The following is a 15302-nucleotide window of genomic DNA, read 5'->3' as shown; positions in this document are numbered from 1 at the left end:
CCACAGTCTTGGAGTGAACCCTAACCCTCCACAGAGGACCATGCCAGACACAAGAGGAGCAGGAAGTGGGCTGGGGAGGCAGGCTGGGTGTGACAGGACAGGAGCCAGAGGCAGGGCAGAGTCCAGGTCCCAGGAACAGCGGACCGGCGGCTTGGCAGCCATGGGGTGTCAGGTCCTGCTGTGGTGCTGGCCATGGGAAACCAAGATGTGTCTATTCCATCTGGGAAGTCAGAGCCTCCAGAGCTTATAGGCTTAGAAGGCAGAGATTAATTAATTAATCTCACATGTAAAGGGAGGGAATTAATCTAACCAGCATTTCCCCCAAAATATGCTCTTCAAAACATTAGAAACATGAAATGGCAGCTGCTTCATGGGGGAAAAAAGGGGGTGGTTAGAGGACCACATGTTTTGGAAGATCATATACCACAGAGTAGACATGCAAGTTAGTGAGGAATCATCGTGGGTTCCTCAGGCAAGCAAGCAGGCAGTGTACAGCTCTGTGGGGCTAAGGGGACAGAAATCCCGTGTTTATCTGAATGTTGTCAAGGATCTCATGAGACAGTTGTTCCAAAGGACACCATTTTGGACGTCATTTGACTAACCCCTTTCTCGAAGACCCTTTCCAGCTCTAGACCTGTTTAAGAAATCATGAAACAGGCCCAAAGACCAGGGGAAGTATAAGACTTAAAGGAAAAATCTGGGAGCAGAAGATAGAGTGAAACCCCTGAGGCAGGAAATAGGGCTCCAGATGGGGGCGTAGGGGGGTGGGGGTGGTGAGGGGCCGAGGGAAGTCCAGGCCCAAGGGGTCTTCAGGGAATGAATGGTGGTGATGTGGGAGCAGAGATACCATGCATCCCAGGGGAGAAGGGGGCTCCCCTCCTATTCACACACCCACCCAGCCCAGCACTTTTCAGACGCTGGTGGTGGCCTGGGGCAGGGCAACAGGGTTTCACTTTCTGTGAGGCCTGGGTGCTTGTGCACGGTCCAGGGGGCAAAAGCAGGGGTTCTGCTCCAGGGCCGGGGTTGCAAGACGGACTAATGACTGATGACTATTAAGCCTACTAGCCCATAGCATGGGTTGAAGGGCCCATCCAAGCAAGGGGCTAGTCTCTGTGGTGACTTGGGGGTGATGTCCTTCCCATTTCTAAAGCAACCCTGCCTTTTCCTATCTCCCTCTGGCACCAGTGGAGTCTGCTCTTGGGGCAGGGTCGTGATGTCACGGCGGGGAGTGGGGCTGGGGGAGAGGCGCCTCCTGCAGCCTGCACAGTAGTTCAGACTCAGGGGCTCCCCCCCTCCTCCCAAAGCTGCAGCTCCCACGACACAGCCTGGCCCCCCCCTACCCCCCACCCCTGCCAGCAAGAGCACAGTGGCCTTAATATACCTTGGTATGTGGCTGATGAAGACAGGCGCCAGGCCAAGTGTTGCTGTCACAAAGTCAAGTGTTATTGTGAAAAAGGAGCAGGGCTGCCTACGTGCCAGCTGCCCTTTGCCAGCATTTTTTTTTTTTCCTGGCTCAACATCTTCCTGAAGTTCCAAGAAGTCTCAGAAGCCCATGGGATGGGATTTTCCTAATTTAATAAGCAATCTCGGCTTCATAGGCAAAGCCCCCTGACTTCTTCCTTCCTCTGATACCCATCTCCTTGCCTTTTAGAAAAAAAACCACCCAGGGTGGGTTCGCCCTTCTGGAATGGACAGGGATGACCCGTCATTTACAGCTTACATGAATGGCATCAGCCAACTTAGTACAGAAATACACAGACACAATAATGATATAATTACGTGATATAAATATTAGCTTCATCCCTTTCCCTGTAGGTTGTGTGGAAAACCCCTGCACTCTCCTTGCCAGCACTCAGGGGCGGTGACGATATAAAAAACAATGGGAATTATGAGAGGTGTGCTTTGAAGACAGAGAAACCACGAGGCCCATCTTGACAGATGAATACAAAAATAGAATTCACACATAGAGGCATTTCCAGGAGTGACTAACACAAGGTACCATGGGGGTGGGGGGGTGGAGATCAGTAGAAGCTGTCCATATTTTCCAAGTGCAGGTGTTCCTTGTCAGGATTTTGAACTCCTCCCTCCATTTTCCAGAGTAACTTCCCCAGGGGACCCAGCCTAGTGGCCACTGAAAAAACCTGGGATACGGGGCAGAGCTGCTTGCAGCTCTGACATCCATGCCTGGGGTTCTGGGCTCTCCCCCTACCCTCTTCCACAGCCTCTGTCTTCTCTTCCCCTCTCCTCCCGCCCCCTCCCCACAGTGCTCCTCCTCTGCTTTTACCTGCTGACATCCCAGCCACAACTACCCCTGGCTGGAGGCTTCCCAAAGTGCTGTCAGGTTAACCTCAGTACACATCTGGTTCACTTAACATGCAAAGAGGGGAAGGGGCCTATTTCAGATCCCAGTTCTCTAGAGGTGGTAGGAACCGGGAGGTAGGGAGTGGAGGTGGGGCTCAGATACAACCCAAGGCAGACACAATCTGGGTTTGAGTTCAGGGGGGCAGGAAGCCCTGTCTTTTTATGATTTTTTCCCCCTTCCTTCATCTTGGTTCTTAATGGAGGGAATCTTGAACCTGAGGCTCTTGTCCCCCTCCTGTCCATTTTGTGCGTCACTGACTTGTTCATATGCAGGCTGCGAACAACTTTTCATTTAGTCCTCCTCCTCCTCCATGCTCCCCAGCCCAAGAAACACATTACTGCTGATGGCAAAAACACCTCCCTACACACCCAGACAGAATGTGTCCTGGCTACCTGAGCCAGCAGCCCCCCCAAGAACCAGCAGGCCTTAGCAGTTTCCCCCTGCAATTTTCTCCCTTAAAAGAAAAATACAGGCTTCATAAATGAACCACCCATGACAAATCCTTATTTAACAGAAACCAAAGATCCCAGGGTGGGAAACCTCTGGCTGCTGGGCTGATTGATGCCTTCTTGGGGCCTTGAGAATTCCTGCTCCTGGGTCCTGTAGCCGGTCCTAGGATCTCCTGACCTCTCCCCACCTCAGTCCTCTGTGGCCTCTCAGGCAAAGCACTGCCTTTTGTTCTCACCACACAGCTTGCTCACATAGCTGCCACATCCCCACCCTCCCAGGCTGTGCGCAAGCTTGCGTTGCCCTGGGAAAGACAGCCCACTCCTCTAAATACCCCAGCTCCCCTCTCCCTATCTACTAGTCCACAAAGATGAGGGACAGTTTCTCCTAGAATTCACCTGCTCTGTGCTCGTCAACATGGAGACCCTGACGTTGGGGAGAGGCAATCCCATCAGGAGGGGGTGGGCATCCCAGGAAACATGCCTGGCGGCAACAGGACCTGGGGCAGCGAAGTTAGGCTGGGAGGTTCAGGGAGGTCTAGCAGTCTGTGCTTCTGTGATTATGAGATGCAGAAGAGGGCGTGAGCAGTGGCAGGCAATCACCAAGACATCAGGGCATGAAGTGGGAGGGGGTTCTTGCTGTTCCACCTTCTCAGCGCCTCCACTTTCCCTCCCCACCTCAGTCAGGGTAGGTCTTCCTAGAGGGTGCTAGCTGAGTGGCGACCTCCCCCCTCCTTGTCTGCCTGAGGGCCCCCTGCCCAGACACCACCTCAGCCGAGCCGCACCCGCACACCCACTCTAAGGGTCACTCAGAATGGCCATTGTTCTGCAGGCTGGGTAAGAACCACCCAACCCTCTTGCCCCTGGGCACAAGCGGAAATGTGCTGTGGGAGCCTTGCTTGAGAACAAATAGCAAACCCACTGGGGTTGCCAGCAGCCAGAGGGTGTTGACTCCCGCCTGGGACTGAGAGCCCAGAGAGGGGACAAGGAACAGGCCTGGGACACAGAGCCCTCCATCAGGCCCCAGACTATCCTGCGGGTGGCCTGGTAGGGGCCCGGGGACAGAGATTCTATCTCTAAGAGGCCATCAGGCACGTTAGCCCCCTCTGCCCTAGCTGGGTGGGTAGGAGATGCTGGGGGCTGCTGCTGGCCACTCGGCCCATCCCAACCACCCCCTCCTCCTCCCTCCTCTATGTGGCCTCATACCTCCCGGGGTGTCCGATTGCGCTCGGCCTGCACCCGGCTCTTCACCTTCTTGCCCAGCTCCAGCCCCACCCAGCTCTTGCCCTTGGCTTGTTTGCCGCGGCCGCGGCTGCGGGAGGGGCACCACACTCGCTCACAGTACTCATCCACCCGGGGCAGGTTGGCGAAGCCGATGAGCTGCATGATGTCCTTATACCAGGCCTTGTGGGGGGCGGAGGCGGGGCCGCCTCGGGCCGTGGGCTCGTCTGGCCTCGGCTCCCGGGGGAACAGAATGTCGAGCTGCGCGGGCACGATCACCTCCAGGGCCAGGCGGGCCACCAGCTGGGAGAAGCCGTGCTCCAGCGTCAGGCAAGTGTAGGTGCCGGCGTCCAGGCGGTTGAGCCTGCGGAACAGCAGCCCATGCCCCGTTTGCAGGACGCGCTCGTCTGTCTTCACCTGCTGGAGGTGTGGGAGGGCGTGAGGGCGCCTGGAGCCGCGCTCGCCCCATCAACGTCTCTGCCCCTTGCTTTTCCACATTTGCCATCTCGGGGCTCATTCTCCCCTTCCCAGCAGCCTGGCAGGCTCAGCGTCCTTGACTGAGCTAACTGCCGGCAGGGCCTCACTTTCCCAGAACCCAGGACAGGGCCTGCAAAGGGGGCTTCTCAAAGATTCGATTGACTGGTTTCTCCTGTCGTCAGAGCTCTGGAGCCCCCATCTTGGCCTTGGGGGCCCCTGGCACACATTCCCAGAGAACAGAGAGGGTTAAAGGGTGTTTATGGGCTTTTTCTCAAGTCGGGGCTATACCCCCAGCCCCAGGACTAGAACTCCTCTACACTCGACACCGTACAGAGTTCTCCCTGTCTTGGTCTGCACTGTTCACTCCCCCTGCATTGCAGGACCCACAGGCCCATCACGGTGTAGGAGGTGGAGCATGGTCCTGATCTGACCTGTCTTTGGCCTGGACCCTGTCTGGGCTTTGGTCCGCACGTGTGTACGTTGAGGCTGCAGTGCTTGGGTGGTGAGTGTTGTGTAACTCATCTCATCGCTCCCCTGCCCCTGCCCTCCCGGGGAGACTCCTCAGTGCCCAGCCCAACAGCTGGCCCAAGGCTGGCCTCCCCCAGTTCTCAAGCTGGGAGGAGAGCCCCTCCTGTAATCAACCCACTCCCTCCCCTTCGCTATCCGTGGGAGCAGCTTGAGAATGGTTCTTCACCCTGCCCCGCCCACGCCCAAGCTCAGGCCCCAGACTGAAGCCATCTCTGGGGTTGACAGACTTTTCTGGATGGGGGAGGAGAGGGCCTAGGCAGACAGCTGGACTCTAGGGAGGAAGTGAGGGGCCAGGCAGTGTGTGCTTGTGTGTGTGTGTGTGAGTGTGTATGTGTGTGTGGTGGAGGTGTGTGTGCAAGGGCCAGTCGTCAGGGGCCCAGGCCTCCTAGGGTGAAAGAGGACCCTGAGGAAGAGACCGCTTCAAAGATGAGCCATATGTGTAAGCATGGGGGCCTTCCTGACCAGCCCAGACCCGCTTCCCTCTCTGCCATCTCTGCTACGCCCTGTCAGACAGAGCCCAGCCCAGTGCCTTGGAATTTGTGGGCTGTCTGTCACTGGAGAAGTTCCACCACATCTGGCCTGGGTGTTCCCAGATGGCAGGAGCAGGGGCACCTCCAGGGGCCTGACACACACTTTTCTTAAGTTGATCTTGGCAGGTTCCCCCCGAGAGCTCAGGGAGGGGTGTGACCTAGGACACATGCAGGCCGGAGCCAGGTCCTCCCTCACCTGCTCAGGCGTCTCGTCCCCGGGCCGCTGCAAGAACCAGCGCACGGCGGCCTGCGGGGACTTGGGCAGGCACTCCAGGAGGGTGCTGTTGTGCTCCGTCCCGTAGACAGTGCTGGTCACCACGAGTCCCGCGGTCTCCTCTGGGGGAGATTTGGAAGTGGGCTCAGCTCGGGAACCATGAGACCCCCAGGACCACCAATGGACTCCCATAACCCAGGACCCCCCATGAATGTGACAGGGACTAGGCATCTACCGATCCCTAAGTCCCTCTCTCTACACAAAGACCCTGCACCCATATGCTGACAGGAGTTACACTCATAGAAAAACTGAGGACTGCTTGTGACTACAGGACCAGCCTGAGGCTACACTTCACAGGGGTGACTGGCTGCCCTGTGAGAGGGCGCCCCCATGCCCTCCGCGGCTCACCCTCCTGGCTCTGGCCCAGGCACTGCAGGGCAGGGTTGCCATGCCGGATGTCCTGGCGGCGGAACCGGCGCTTGCTGGTGCCAGGCCGGTAGCGGGTGCAGGAGGCACCGTCCCAGGCGCAGTAGGGGTCCCGGGCCAGGCAGCACTCCGCACAGGCACTGCCGTACGTCTCACACTGGTGCAGCTGCAGCCGGGCCACGCCCAGCCTTGAGCCCACGTACAGCATTTGCTGGAAGGGACACAGGCAGAACCCGAGATGAGCGTGTGCTCCACACAGAAGCAGGTAGGCTCTCAGCCCCCTGGGCGCTCCTGAGACCTCTGACATTTGCAAGAGTCTTCCAGAACTTCTTGAGTGCATTCCCAGAACAAAAAATGTTTATCACCCACCTGATCTGCATCGGATCCTATGCTAGGGCATGGAGGAGATGGGGCACATCTGGGGTCTTTTCTCTACGGGGCTTCTCCAGACCCTCCCAGCAGCAGACCTTTGCCCTCTACCCCAATGGCCTTGCCTCTGACTTTAGAGGTAAACTCTGCCTTGAGCAGTCCTAGCACAAAAGTCAAGGTTTACCCAAAGATAAACTGGGGCAGATGAACTTGGGGAGATTTTGCCACTTGCAAAAGGACACACAGCATGTCTCTAAAATCTGTTTGATATAAAATCTGGATCCTGTTTTCAAGCACGTTTTTGTCTGCCCTGAGTTGCTGGACTTTGTGGATCTCCCCTTTTCTGAACACAGGCTCACTTACTCAGGGCCTCCCACTGCCCATGGGTTTCGTGCATGGGAATCTCAGCTCCCAGCTGAACTCTCAACCCTCATTTTAGGGCCTAATCAGGCAGCCCCAGGGCCTGCTGGGAAACAGCAGGACTCAGGGAAACTTAAGGAGACCAGAGGAAGGAGGATTTGGCAGCCACGGCAGCGGCTCTTACCCTTTTGACGGAGATCTCCATCTCAGTGATGGGTGTTGGCACCTGGGAAAGAAGAAAGACCACCCCTGCATCCCTGCTCTCAGCCTCTTCCAGCCTCTGGGTGGAAGCCATCTTTCTCCCAGGTCAGTGCACTCCCTGGCAACTAAGGCCAGACGGTCTTTCCCACACATCGTGTTGTTAGAAAGGTCCCCTCTCCCTGGCTGGCCTCCAAGGCTTGGCTAAAAGCACAAAGCTCTGGTGTCCCCTCCCACAGCCCTGTCCCCCAGCAATGAGGCAGCTGTCCCAAATCACCCATTCCACCCACTTGGGGAAGCTCAGCAGTTCCCCAAACACAGACGACCCCCTGCCTGACTCTGTAGAGGGGTCAACAGAACCCCTTGGGGTGTCAGTCACCCCTCTCTGCAACTTGAGCCTGGCAGACCTTTGTCAAGGGGCGATCGCCTTGGCCATCTGTCCCTGGGCCCCCCACCTCTCAGCTCACAGACTCCGTCTCCAGGCCCGCAGTCATTTAGAAGCATCGCAAGGCTTCTGCAATAGTGAGGCCCACTGCCCACTGAATGTGGGTTCAGTAAAGACAGGCCCATTTCCCTCCTGCACTTTGCTCCTGCTTCCTTGCAGCCAGTCCTAGACACAGGGATGGAGCCTGCGGGAACCCTCCCCATCAGTGCCCCCTGCTCACCTTAAACACTTGGAGCTCTTCCAGAACTACCTCCTCAGGCTCCGCAGAGCCCCCCGCCTGGAGGGCAATGACCTTGAGCACTGACCCTGAGTCTGGGGCAGGGAGGAGGGGTCAGTGGGAAAGGAAGGAGCAGAGAGGCAGCTCGGGTCCCCCGCACGCCTCCCCTGCCCGGCCACCCCATGCAGCCCACCTACCAGTCCCCAGAAAGATGACGTCGTAGGTCCCATCCTCCGCCTCCACACGGTCCACCACGATCTGACGTAGCTGCTGGGCCAGGTGGGTTTTGACAAGGACAGGGCGACCCCGCCGGGGACGCACGGGCCGGAACATGAGTGGGTGGGCTCGGGCAAACTGCAGCACGTCATCCGGGTAGTCCTTGGTGCTGCCAAAGGGTCGTCCTGGCTGTGCAGTCATCTTGCTGGGGCACTGCAGGCCATGGCAAAGGGGGTGCCTGAAGCCCCCTGGGTTGCCACATCCCCCCCCAGTCTGTGTCTAGACGGCACTGGCTGTTCACGCCAGCCTCCGAGGGATAGCTCGTGGGCCCTTCGTGCTGTATGAGAGACTCCTCAGTGTAGTCGGGGGTCTGCTCCCCTCCTCACCCCACCCAGCCCAGCCGCTGCCCTGGGGCTTCGTGCAGACCCAAGCCTGTCCGTGGCATCTAGAGACCCTCCCGGCATCTACTCAGCCCTCTTCCCTGCCCTGGTCCCAGGCAGATATTCACCATGCCAGGACGTGGAAAGGGCACCTTGCCCCCATAGGGTCCCCACTGGTGCTGGGGACCATCTTGGTGGGCAAAGGGCCCCTTGAAGACCTCCCAGATATCAGCCATGTGGTACACACAGACGGCATAGCCCTGGAACACAGCACTGCAGGGGACAGACAGGAATAGTCAGGCCAGGGAGGTTCACAGAGGCAGGAAGGGGGCAGCCTAGTTCCATAGGGAGGACAGGGGATGATGGCGCCTGTAGTCAGCAGAGACCAAAAGACAAGGACACCCAGGCAAAGAACACAGCCACGGAGTCACGGAGTCAGGGACAGAGTCAGGGACCTCTGGCTAGACTGGGCCGTGAGAGCAGGGGCTCAACAGGGGCGGTCAGGGTGCAGAGACAGGGCCAGGGGTGGGGGCGAGGGGAGGCCATCTGCCCACCTGACGGCGCTGAACAGAGCGTACACCTCCAGGCTCTTCCCTGAGTTGGGCCACAGCAGGAACACGTCCTCTGGGAGACAGAAGGCCACCGCCAGTGCCCCCCACTCATGGGCTCTGAGCCCCCTCCAGCCCTCACCCCACGTGCTCTGGCCACGCCCTTACCCAGCTGGTCGAAGTGGGTCTCGGCACCACCAGGGCCAGGCACGGAGCAGAGCAACCTGGCCTTGAGGAAGGTGCTCCATTTGTTCACCAGCACCCGCTGACCGCCCGCATCATTCTGGGGGGTGGGGGCCAGTCAGCCTTGGGGCCCGAGGACAGGCCCCCCGCTTCCTGCTCCTCCACCCTCACCCTTGGAGGGAGGCGTGGATGTCAGCCCCACACCCTCGCCTCAGTTCACCTACTGTTTCAGGTGGGGACAGGGCTGGGAAGACGCGTATGGCCAGGATTCAAACCTCACTGTCCCTTCCATAGCTCTCACCACGCAGACGCGGCCCACTCGGCTGATGGTGACACGGCCCGGGCCTCCGTCAGGTGAGGGGACCGTCTCCGAGAAGAAGAAGTACACCTTGTCATCATCCGGGTCGGAGTTGTCAGGGATCCGGGCGGCCAGCACAAACCTGGGGTCTGGGAGGTAACAGGGAAGAGTTGATAGGGCCCTCACGGGGAGGAACAGGGCGGGGGTGAAGCAATGAGGAGGAGAAGAGGTACAGGGACCCCAGGGGCCCCACTGGGTCTTAGGGAGTAGAGTGGGGATGGGCTGCCCCTCCAGTCCCCACTCCCACCTCCCTGTCAGTGCCAGGGGCAGAACCCAGTCAGCCTTGCCCTTTGCAGAGCCCTGAGCTCACCATGCAGGAGGTTCTGGTCAGAATCAGAACGCAAGGCTGGTCGGGGACCCCCAGTCCGGAAGATCATAGCCTCATGCCCCAGGAAGTCGGCATTGAGACCTGTGTACAGCTCCCCTCCTAAGGTGGGGGTAGGGGGCAGAGTCAGGGGAGGAGGGCCAGGCCCTGAACCTGGCCCATCCCTTCCCAATGATGCTGGCCAACCCCCACCCTTGTCATGCCGGCCCTGGCCTGGGTGTCACCCACCTACAAAGGTGCTGGCGAAGGGACGGCTGGGCTCGTGTGGGCATCTCCCCCTCCCACTTTCCATGCTTCGGGGCTCCAGATGGAGCACATGCTGGGGAGAGGGAGGGAGGGAGAGGTGTTACCTGGGAAAGCAGTGCCCACCCCCTACCCGGGCAGCGGCCATTGCGTGCGGCTGGACAGTGGGGGTGGGTGGAAGGCGCCCTCATTCAGGACCTCGCCAGTAGGGGCGGCTCCCTGACACAAAGGCGCCTTTCAGGCTCTGACCCCTCTGCCCTGACCCAGGCTCAATGGGTAGAATTCAGACAGCAGGAGAAAATGTCACGGCTTCCCAGCCCTTTGTGGGGCCGCTGCAGCTCACCTCTCCACGATGCCCAACAGCAAGGAGGGCACAGGTGGGCTGGAAGGCGCCAGTGCCACATGTCAGCAGGTGGGTCCGGTTGTGGGGGTGCAGCACCCGTACAAAGTTGGCGCACTCCACCTAGGGGGAGAAGGGGGTGGGGGGATGGATCTAGGGTGAGGGGAGATTCTACTAGACCATCAGGATCTGCTCCACGTGGCCCCATCTCAGGCAGCTGGGGAGCAGCCCCAGGCTTTCCTGGGGTCAGGGCCTGGGTGTTGGTTAGGGTGGGGGCAGTCCCTCCTGATAGCACTCACCAAAGGATCTCTTCCCTTGCGAACGCACTCCTCTCTCTGTCCGGGCTGCGGTGGCCACAGGACCTGAAACACAGCCAGCCTGGCTGACCCCTGACCTCACAGCCTCAGTTGCCCCAGTCAGCCTCCTGTCTGGCGTCACCTAGCCCTCAGAGAGAGTTGCTTCCCAAACAGTCCAGCTCACCTCCCGGGGATCCGGCCATGTCTGGTCCAACCGCAGAGAGTAGATGGCATCACGGCCCCCCAGAAACAGGCGGTCCCGGTACTCATCCAGGTACAGGGCCCGAAGGTCCAGGGAGCCCCGGGGGCCCAGAAAGATGGCAGAGCGGTTGGCAGACAGGAGGTCTAGGAGGGAGCCGAGGGAGGGTTCAGGGCTGCTGGCCACCCACTCCTCCAGCCAGTGTGTGGAGGTGGAGGGTCCCAGCTGTGCATCCACCGCCCCCCACATGCTCACATCTGGAAAGTGTTTCCATCCAGAGGGCTGCTGGAGGGCTTCTGGGAAGTGACTCCTGGGAGTGGGTGGGACAGGAGACTCAGAGCCCCCCACCCAGCCCAGCCCACCCAGAGGCCTGCCCCCTTTCCCTCCACTCCATGGCCCCCTGGTCTTCAGTTAACATCTCCTTCCCCCGGCCCATCTGTGCTCTACCAGCTCCTCAAGGAAGATGGTCCCACCAACAGAACTTAAGGCTGCAAGCTGGGCGAAGTGCTGGGAGAGCCTGGTGGAAGGCTCAGTGGTCTGAGCAGCATACAAAGCTGACTCAGTGGGACAGACAGACAGACAGGGGGGAGCGTTCCCAGCAGAGGGAGCATCTGCCTAAGGCCTGGGTGTGGGAGAGGCCAGGTACGGCCAGGTGGATCTCTAGGCTCTGGTCCAAGGATATGGCTAAAGAGGGTTTTCTCCTCCATAGATGCTGCCTACCCAGGAATGGAGGTGGCTGTCTGCGGATGATGATCCCAGGAGGTGGGAGTCCTGAAATAGGTCTTTGGGGTCCAACTAGGTAGCTGGAGGAGATGGGTGTGCAAATAAACAGCAGGATGTCTGGCCACCCTTGAGGGGGTGGGATACCCAAGCCTGCCCCAAAGGTCATCTTTTCTATCCCCAAACACTAACCCCAAACTCATTAACAACCTCCTCCAGGAAGCCTTCCGTGACTGACAGTACTTTAGAGTAGATATGCCCTATTTGGATCTTTTCTTGTAGCCTGACTTCCCCAAAGCCACAGCTCCCAGGGCAGGACCCCATTCCACCCCCTCCTCCCCACCCCCACCGCACTCCCTTCAGACTCCAGAGTGGAGCCAGGTTCCCCCGCCCCCCCAACTCTCCAGAGAAGGCCTGAGTCTCGCCTCTTGGGCTGGGGTTCCTGGGGGAAGGTGACCATCCCTCTGGTTTCCCCAGAAAGAAAACTCTGTGGCAAGCCTGTGTCTCATCAGACTCAGAAGAGGCTTGTGCCAGCTGCAGCACGACATTCCAGGTTAGATCTGCAAAGGAACCTCTTGGACCAGGATGGGCAAGGAATGGAAGCGACACAGAGCCTCACGGATGGAGGGGAAGAGGAAAGGCCAGTGTTACAAAGTGGGTTGCCAGGGGTAGGAGTGGGAACAGGGTTGTGGGGATCGGCTGAGGGGCCCCACTGCAGGGCGCACGGGACGAGAGGGACAGGATGCTGCCCTCTTCCCCACTGTCTGCCCTGGGCAAGGAGCCCAGCTGAGAGCAGACAGATCCTCCAGATTTGCCCTCTCTGCCCCCTCCCCATTTCTCTCTGCCATTCTCGGCTGAAGTCCCTCTCCTTTTCTCAACAGCCCCCTCACTCAGGTTCTCCCCCAGTGTGTCTCTGTCTCCCACCTCTACCCTGGTCCCATCTGCCAGGATTGGTCTCCCCTCCCTCCCCCTGCCTTCCTCCCAGGAGCCTCTGGCGGCCAGCAGGGAGCACATGGCCGGGAATAACTGTAAAGTTCTTCCCGCGGGTTGTGCTAGGAGTGGCTGAATCCCTCCTCTGGCTGGCAGAGCAGACGGCCTGGGGCAGGCTAGAGGCCCACACCTGGGGTCAGGGGCTGCATGGACACACACACAGAGTGCACTGCCCTACCTCGGAAGGAAAGCCGCAGGCGGGGCACGCTGGGGCCGGGGCTGGGACTGCCCCCCCGGAGGAGGAGGCCCCCCAGGAGGCAGCAGACGGCCCAGGCTGAGGGGGCCATGCTGAGGAACGGGGGCACCAAGCTGCTTGCCAAGCTGCCCTGGGTCCCGCCGCTGCTGCTGGTTGTAGTCTGCTTGCCGCCAGGCCTGCTTCTGCTACTTATAAGGCAGTGGCTCCACCCCGTCCAAGGCGGGGAGGAGGAGGGAGGGGTCAAGTGCCCTGCCATCCACCTGCCGCCTCTCCCTCCGCCTCGGCTGGCCCAGTTGGTGGCTCTGTGTCAGAATAGCTGGTTCTCCATTTGGGAGACTTTTGGTCTGGCTGGGCTATGGATGGTTTATATGGAATTGTCCATAAACCCAAGTCCCTCGGCTCTAGCAAAATGTCAAGGGGGAGAGATGGCCTGAAAGGAAGATCAGAGGTTGATGGGCTGGGTGGGTGGTCTAGCTGGGCTCTCGTTTGCTCCTTGCCCCTCCACTGCCCATGACAGAGACCCCCCCACAGGCTGATTCTGTGCCCAGGTCCCTGACACCAAGAGTCCAGCCCCCTGAAGCCTTGGCCTGGCTCCCCAGCTCCCCTGGCAGGGCCCAGGTTGCCTAGGGATACTCATTCCAGCCAAGGGACTCTGTGCTTTGGAAGAGGACTTGAGGTCTGGCCACACTTTACAGATCTGAAATTGGCAACAGATGAATGGCCAGACTTCTCCACCCAGGCCTATTCCTGTCTGGCCTCCAGGCCCCACATCCCATTTCACTGGGGCAGGGAACAGGATTCACCTTGTGCCAGAGAAGCCCCCATTGCCCCGCCTCCCTCCTCCAGTTCTCGCAGAGCCCCAGGGCCCAGAGCATCACCAGTTGAGTGGTGGGTTCTTCCCAGAGTTCCCCTCTGCCTGTAGGCCCTATATCTATGGTTCCTCAGGAGTTAAGGTAGAGGGAGGGTGCTCATGCCCCCATTCCCTCTGCTCTGAGCGCTGATCCAGGGGACAGGAGAGTCACAGAATGGCGACAAGAGGGGAGATGAGGCTGAGAGGCTGAATAAGGACACTCGAGGAGACTCCCCATACATCCCCTCAACAGTAGTCCCTGTCTCCACCCTCCACAGCTGCCACTCCACCCCATTCCAGACCCCTACACTCAGAATCTGAAGCCTTGAGTCAGAATCCTGGTGCTCCCAGGATTCTAGAAACTTTTGTAAGTTAGGCCTCCTGGAGAGACCAGCCTGAACCCTCAAATGGCATCAGAGAATGAAAGAGGTGGTCCAGGCCACATAGCAGGCTGAGAACAGGACTTGCTCTGTCCTGCCCCTTCCCGAAACCCTTTTTTTTTTTTTGCTCCTAAATGTACTGGGACCCCACCTCCCTTTCTAGCTCATTTCTGAAAGGGAAATAGATCAATCTCTCTCTCTCTCTCTCTTTTTGTTTTTTTTAAATTTTGGAAACAAATCAGTCTCTTGAGTCAACATGAGAAGGACCCAGAGACCTGGAAACCTGTCTCCCTGTCCCCATCTCCTCTAGAAATATGCGTGCCCCCTGACCTGGGATTGATCAAGGGTCTACTCAGGGAGGCCATCCTGCCTCTGGATCCCCTGAAGAACCTTGGGCAAGGTCCTTCCCTCTCTGGGTCTCAGTCTCCTCCTTCCAGAGCCAGGGACCAGCCACCTTAAGGGTACCAGGCTCTATAAACTGGTGAGAGGTGCTTGTGCAGCGGCTGCCATGATGGTGGTCATATCCTGGGTCCTTGGAAGGGTGGAGCCCCTCTGCATCCATCTCCCTGGGGAGATGTTTCAGCCTGTAACCCAGGCCGGGGGCCAATGTCTAGCTGGAGATTGAGCTGGACAGCCCCTCAACCAGCATGTGGCCACCAGCTGTGGGCGGGAAGCCCAACAACTCAGCCTGCCAGCTCACCCTGGGGATCTAAGCTCAGCCAGGCCCTCAGCTGTGACTGCAGGGGAGGCCTGAGTTTACTTGAGCAGGATGTGGGGGCAGCCCATTCCACACTGCAGAAAAGCAGCCCGTGGCAGGGGCTGAACTTGTGTGGCCTCACCAGGTCCTCTTCCTCTCTGGGCCTGGTTCCCAGTCTAGGAAGGGGGGTAAGGATCTTCTGTAAAGTTCTCTGCTTGCAGGGAATTCCCTGGCGGTCTAGTGGTTAGGACCCCGTACTTTCATTGCTGAGGGCCTGAGTTCTACCCCTGGTCCAGGAACTAAGATCCCACAAGTTGTGTGGCGCGGCCAAACAAAACAAAACAAATTTTAGATCTTCACTTGCTGGCTTCAGGTAAGAAAAAGACCCCAAGAGTGCCCTTGATGTCTGGGATCAATGGGCCCAGCCACAGACATCTTGTGCCATCTAACGGACAAAGTCAGAACTGCAAGGAGGTCCAAAAGCCGCCGGCTGGGTCAGGCCCTGAATGGGCAGCAGGGCCACCCAGCAGAAACTACAGCTTCTTGACAGGGCACACAGTAAGTAACCAGGCAACCTTAATATGAAGA

The 15302-nt window shown here is 58.8% G+C and overlaps 1 protein-coding gene across 2 annotated transcripts; it reads right to left on the bottom strand.

The window, feature by feature from the left end:
- Nucleotides 1-1558: 1558 nt before the first annotated feature.
- Nucleotides 1559-12967, bottom strand: SEMA3G (semaphorin 3G). 2 transcript variants are annotated; one of them, XM_043886381.1, is made up of 16 exons: nucleotides 12770-12967; nucleotides 10867-11027; nucleotides 10686-10748; nucleotides 10390-10509; nucleotides 10032-10122; nucleotides 9789-9905; nucleotides 9422-9567; nucleotides 9106-9220; nucleotides 8944-9013; nucleotides 8518-8662; nucleotides 7991-8222; nucleotides 7797-7888; nucleotides 7118-7159; nucleotides 6187-6415; nucleotides 5761-5900; nucleotides 1559-4449 (listed from the first exon to the last, which is right to left on the bottom strand). In XM_043886381.1, the coding sequence occupies exons 1-16, from the start codon at nucleotides 12876-12878 to the stop codon at nucleotides 4009-4011; spliced, it is 2313 nt and encodes a 770-aa protein (XP_043742316.1). In that variant the 5' UTR covers nucleotides 12879-12967; the 3' UTR covers nucleotides 1559-4008. The 2 variants fall into 2 exon arrangements, with proteins under 2 accessions (XP_043742316.1, XP_043742318.1); XM_043886383.1 differs by having other exon boundaries at nucleotides 1559-4446.
- Nucleotides 12968-15302: the final 2335 nt, after the last annotated feature.

Source organism: Cervus elaphus, chromosome 24 (genome assembly GCF_910594005.1).
Source record: "Cervus elaphus chromosome 24, mCerEla1.1, whole genome shotgun sequence".
Classification (NCBI taxonomy): domain Eukaryota; kingdom Metazoa; phylum Chordata; class Mammalia; order Artiodactyla; family Cervidae; genus Cervus; species Cervus elaphus.
The sequence above is the reverse complement of the archived record's forward strand: the minus strand, read 5'-3'. Positions and strand labels throughout refer to the sequence as shown.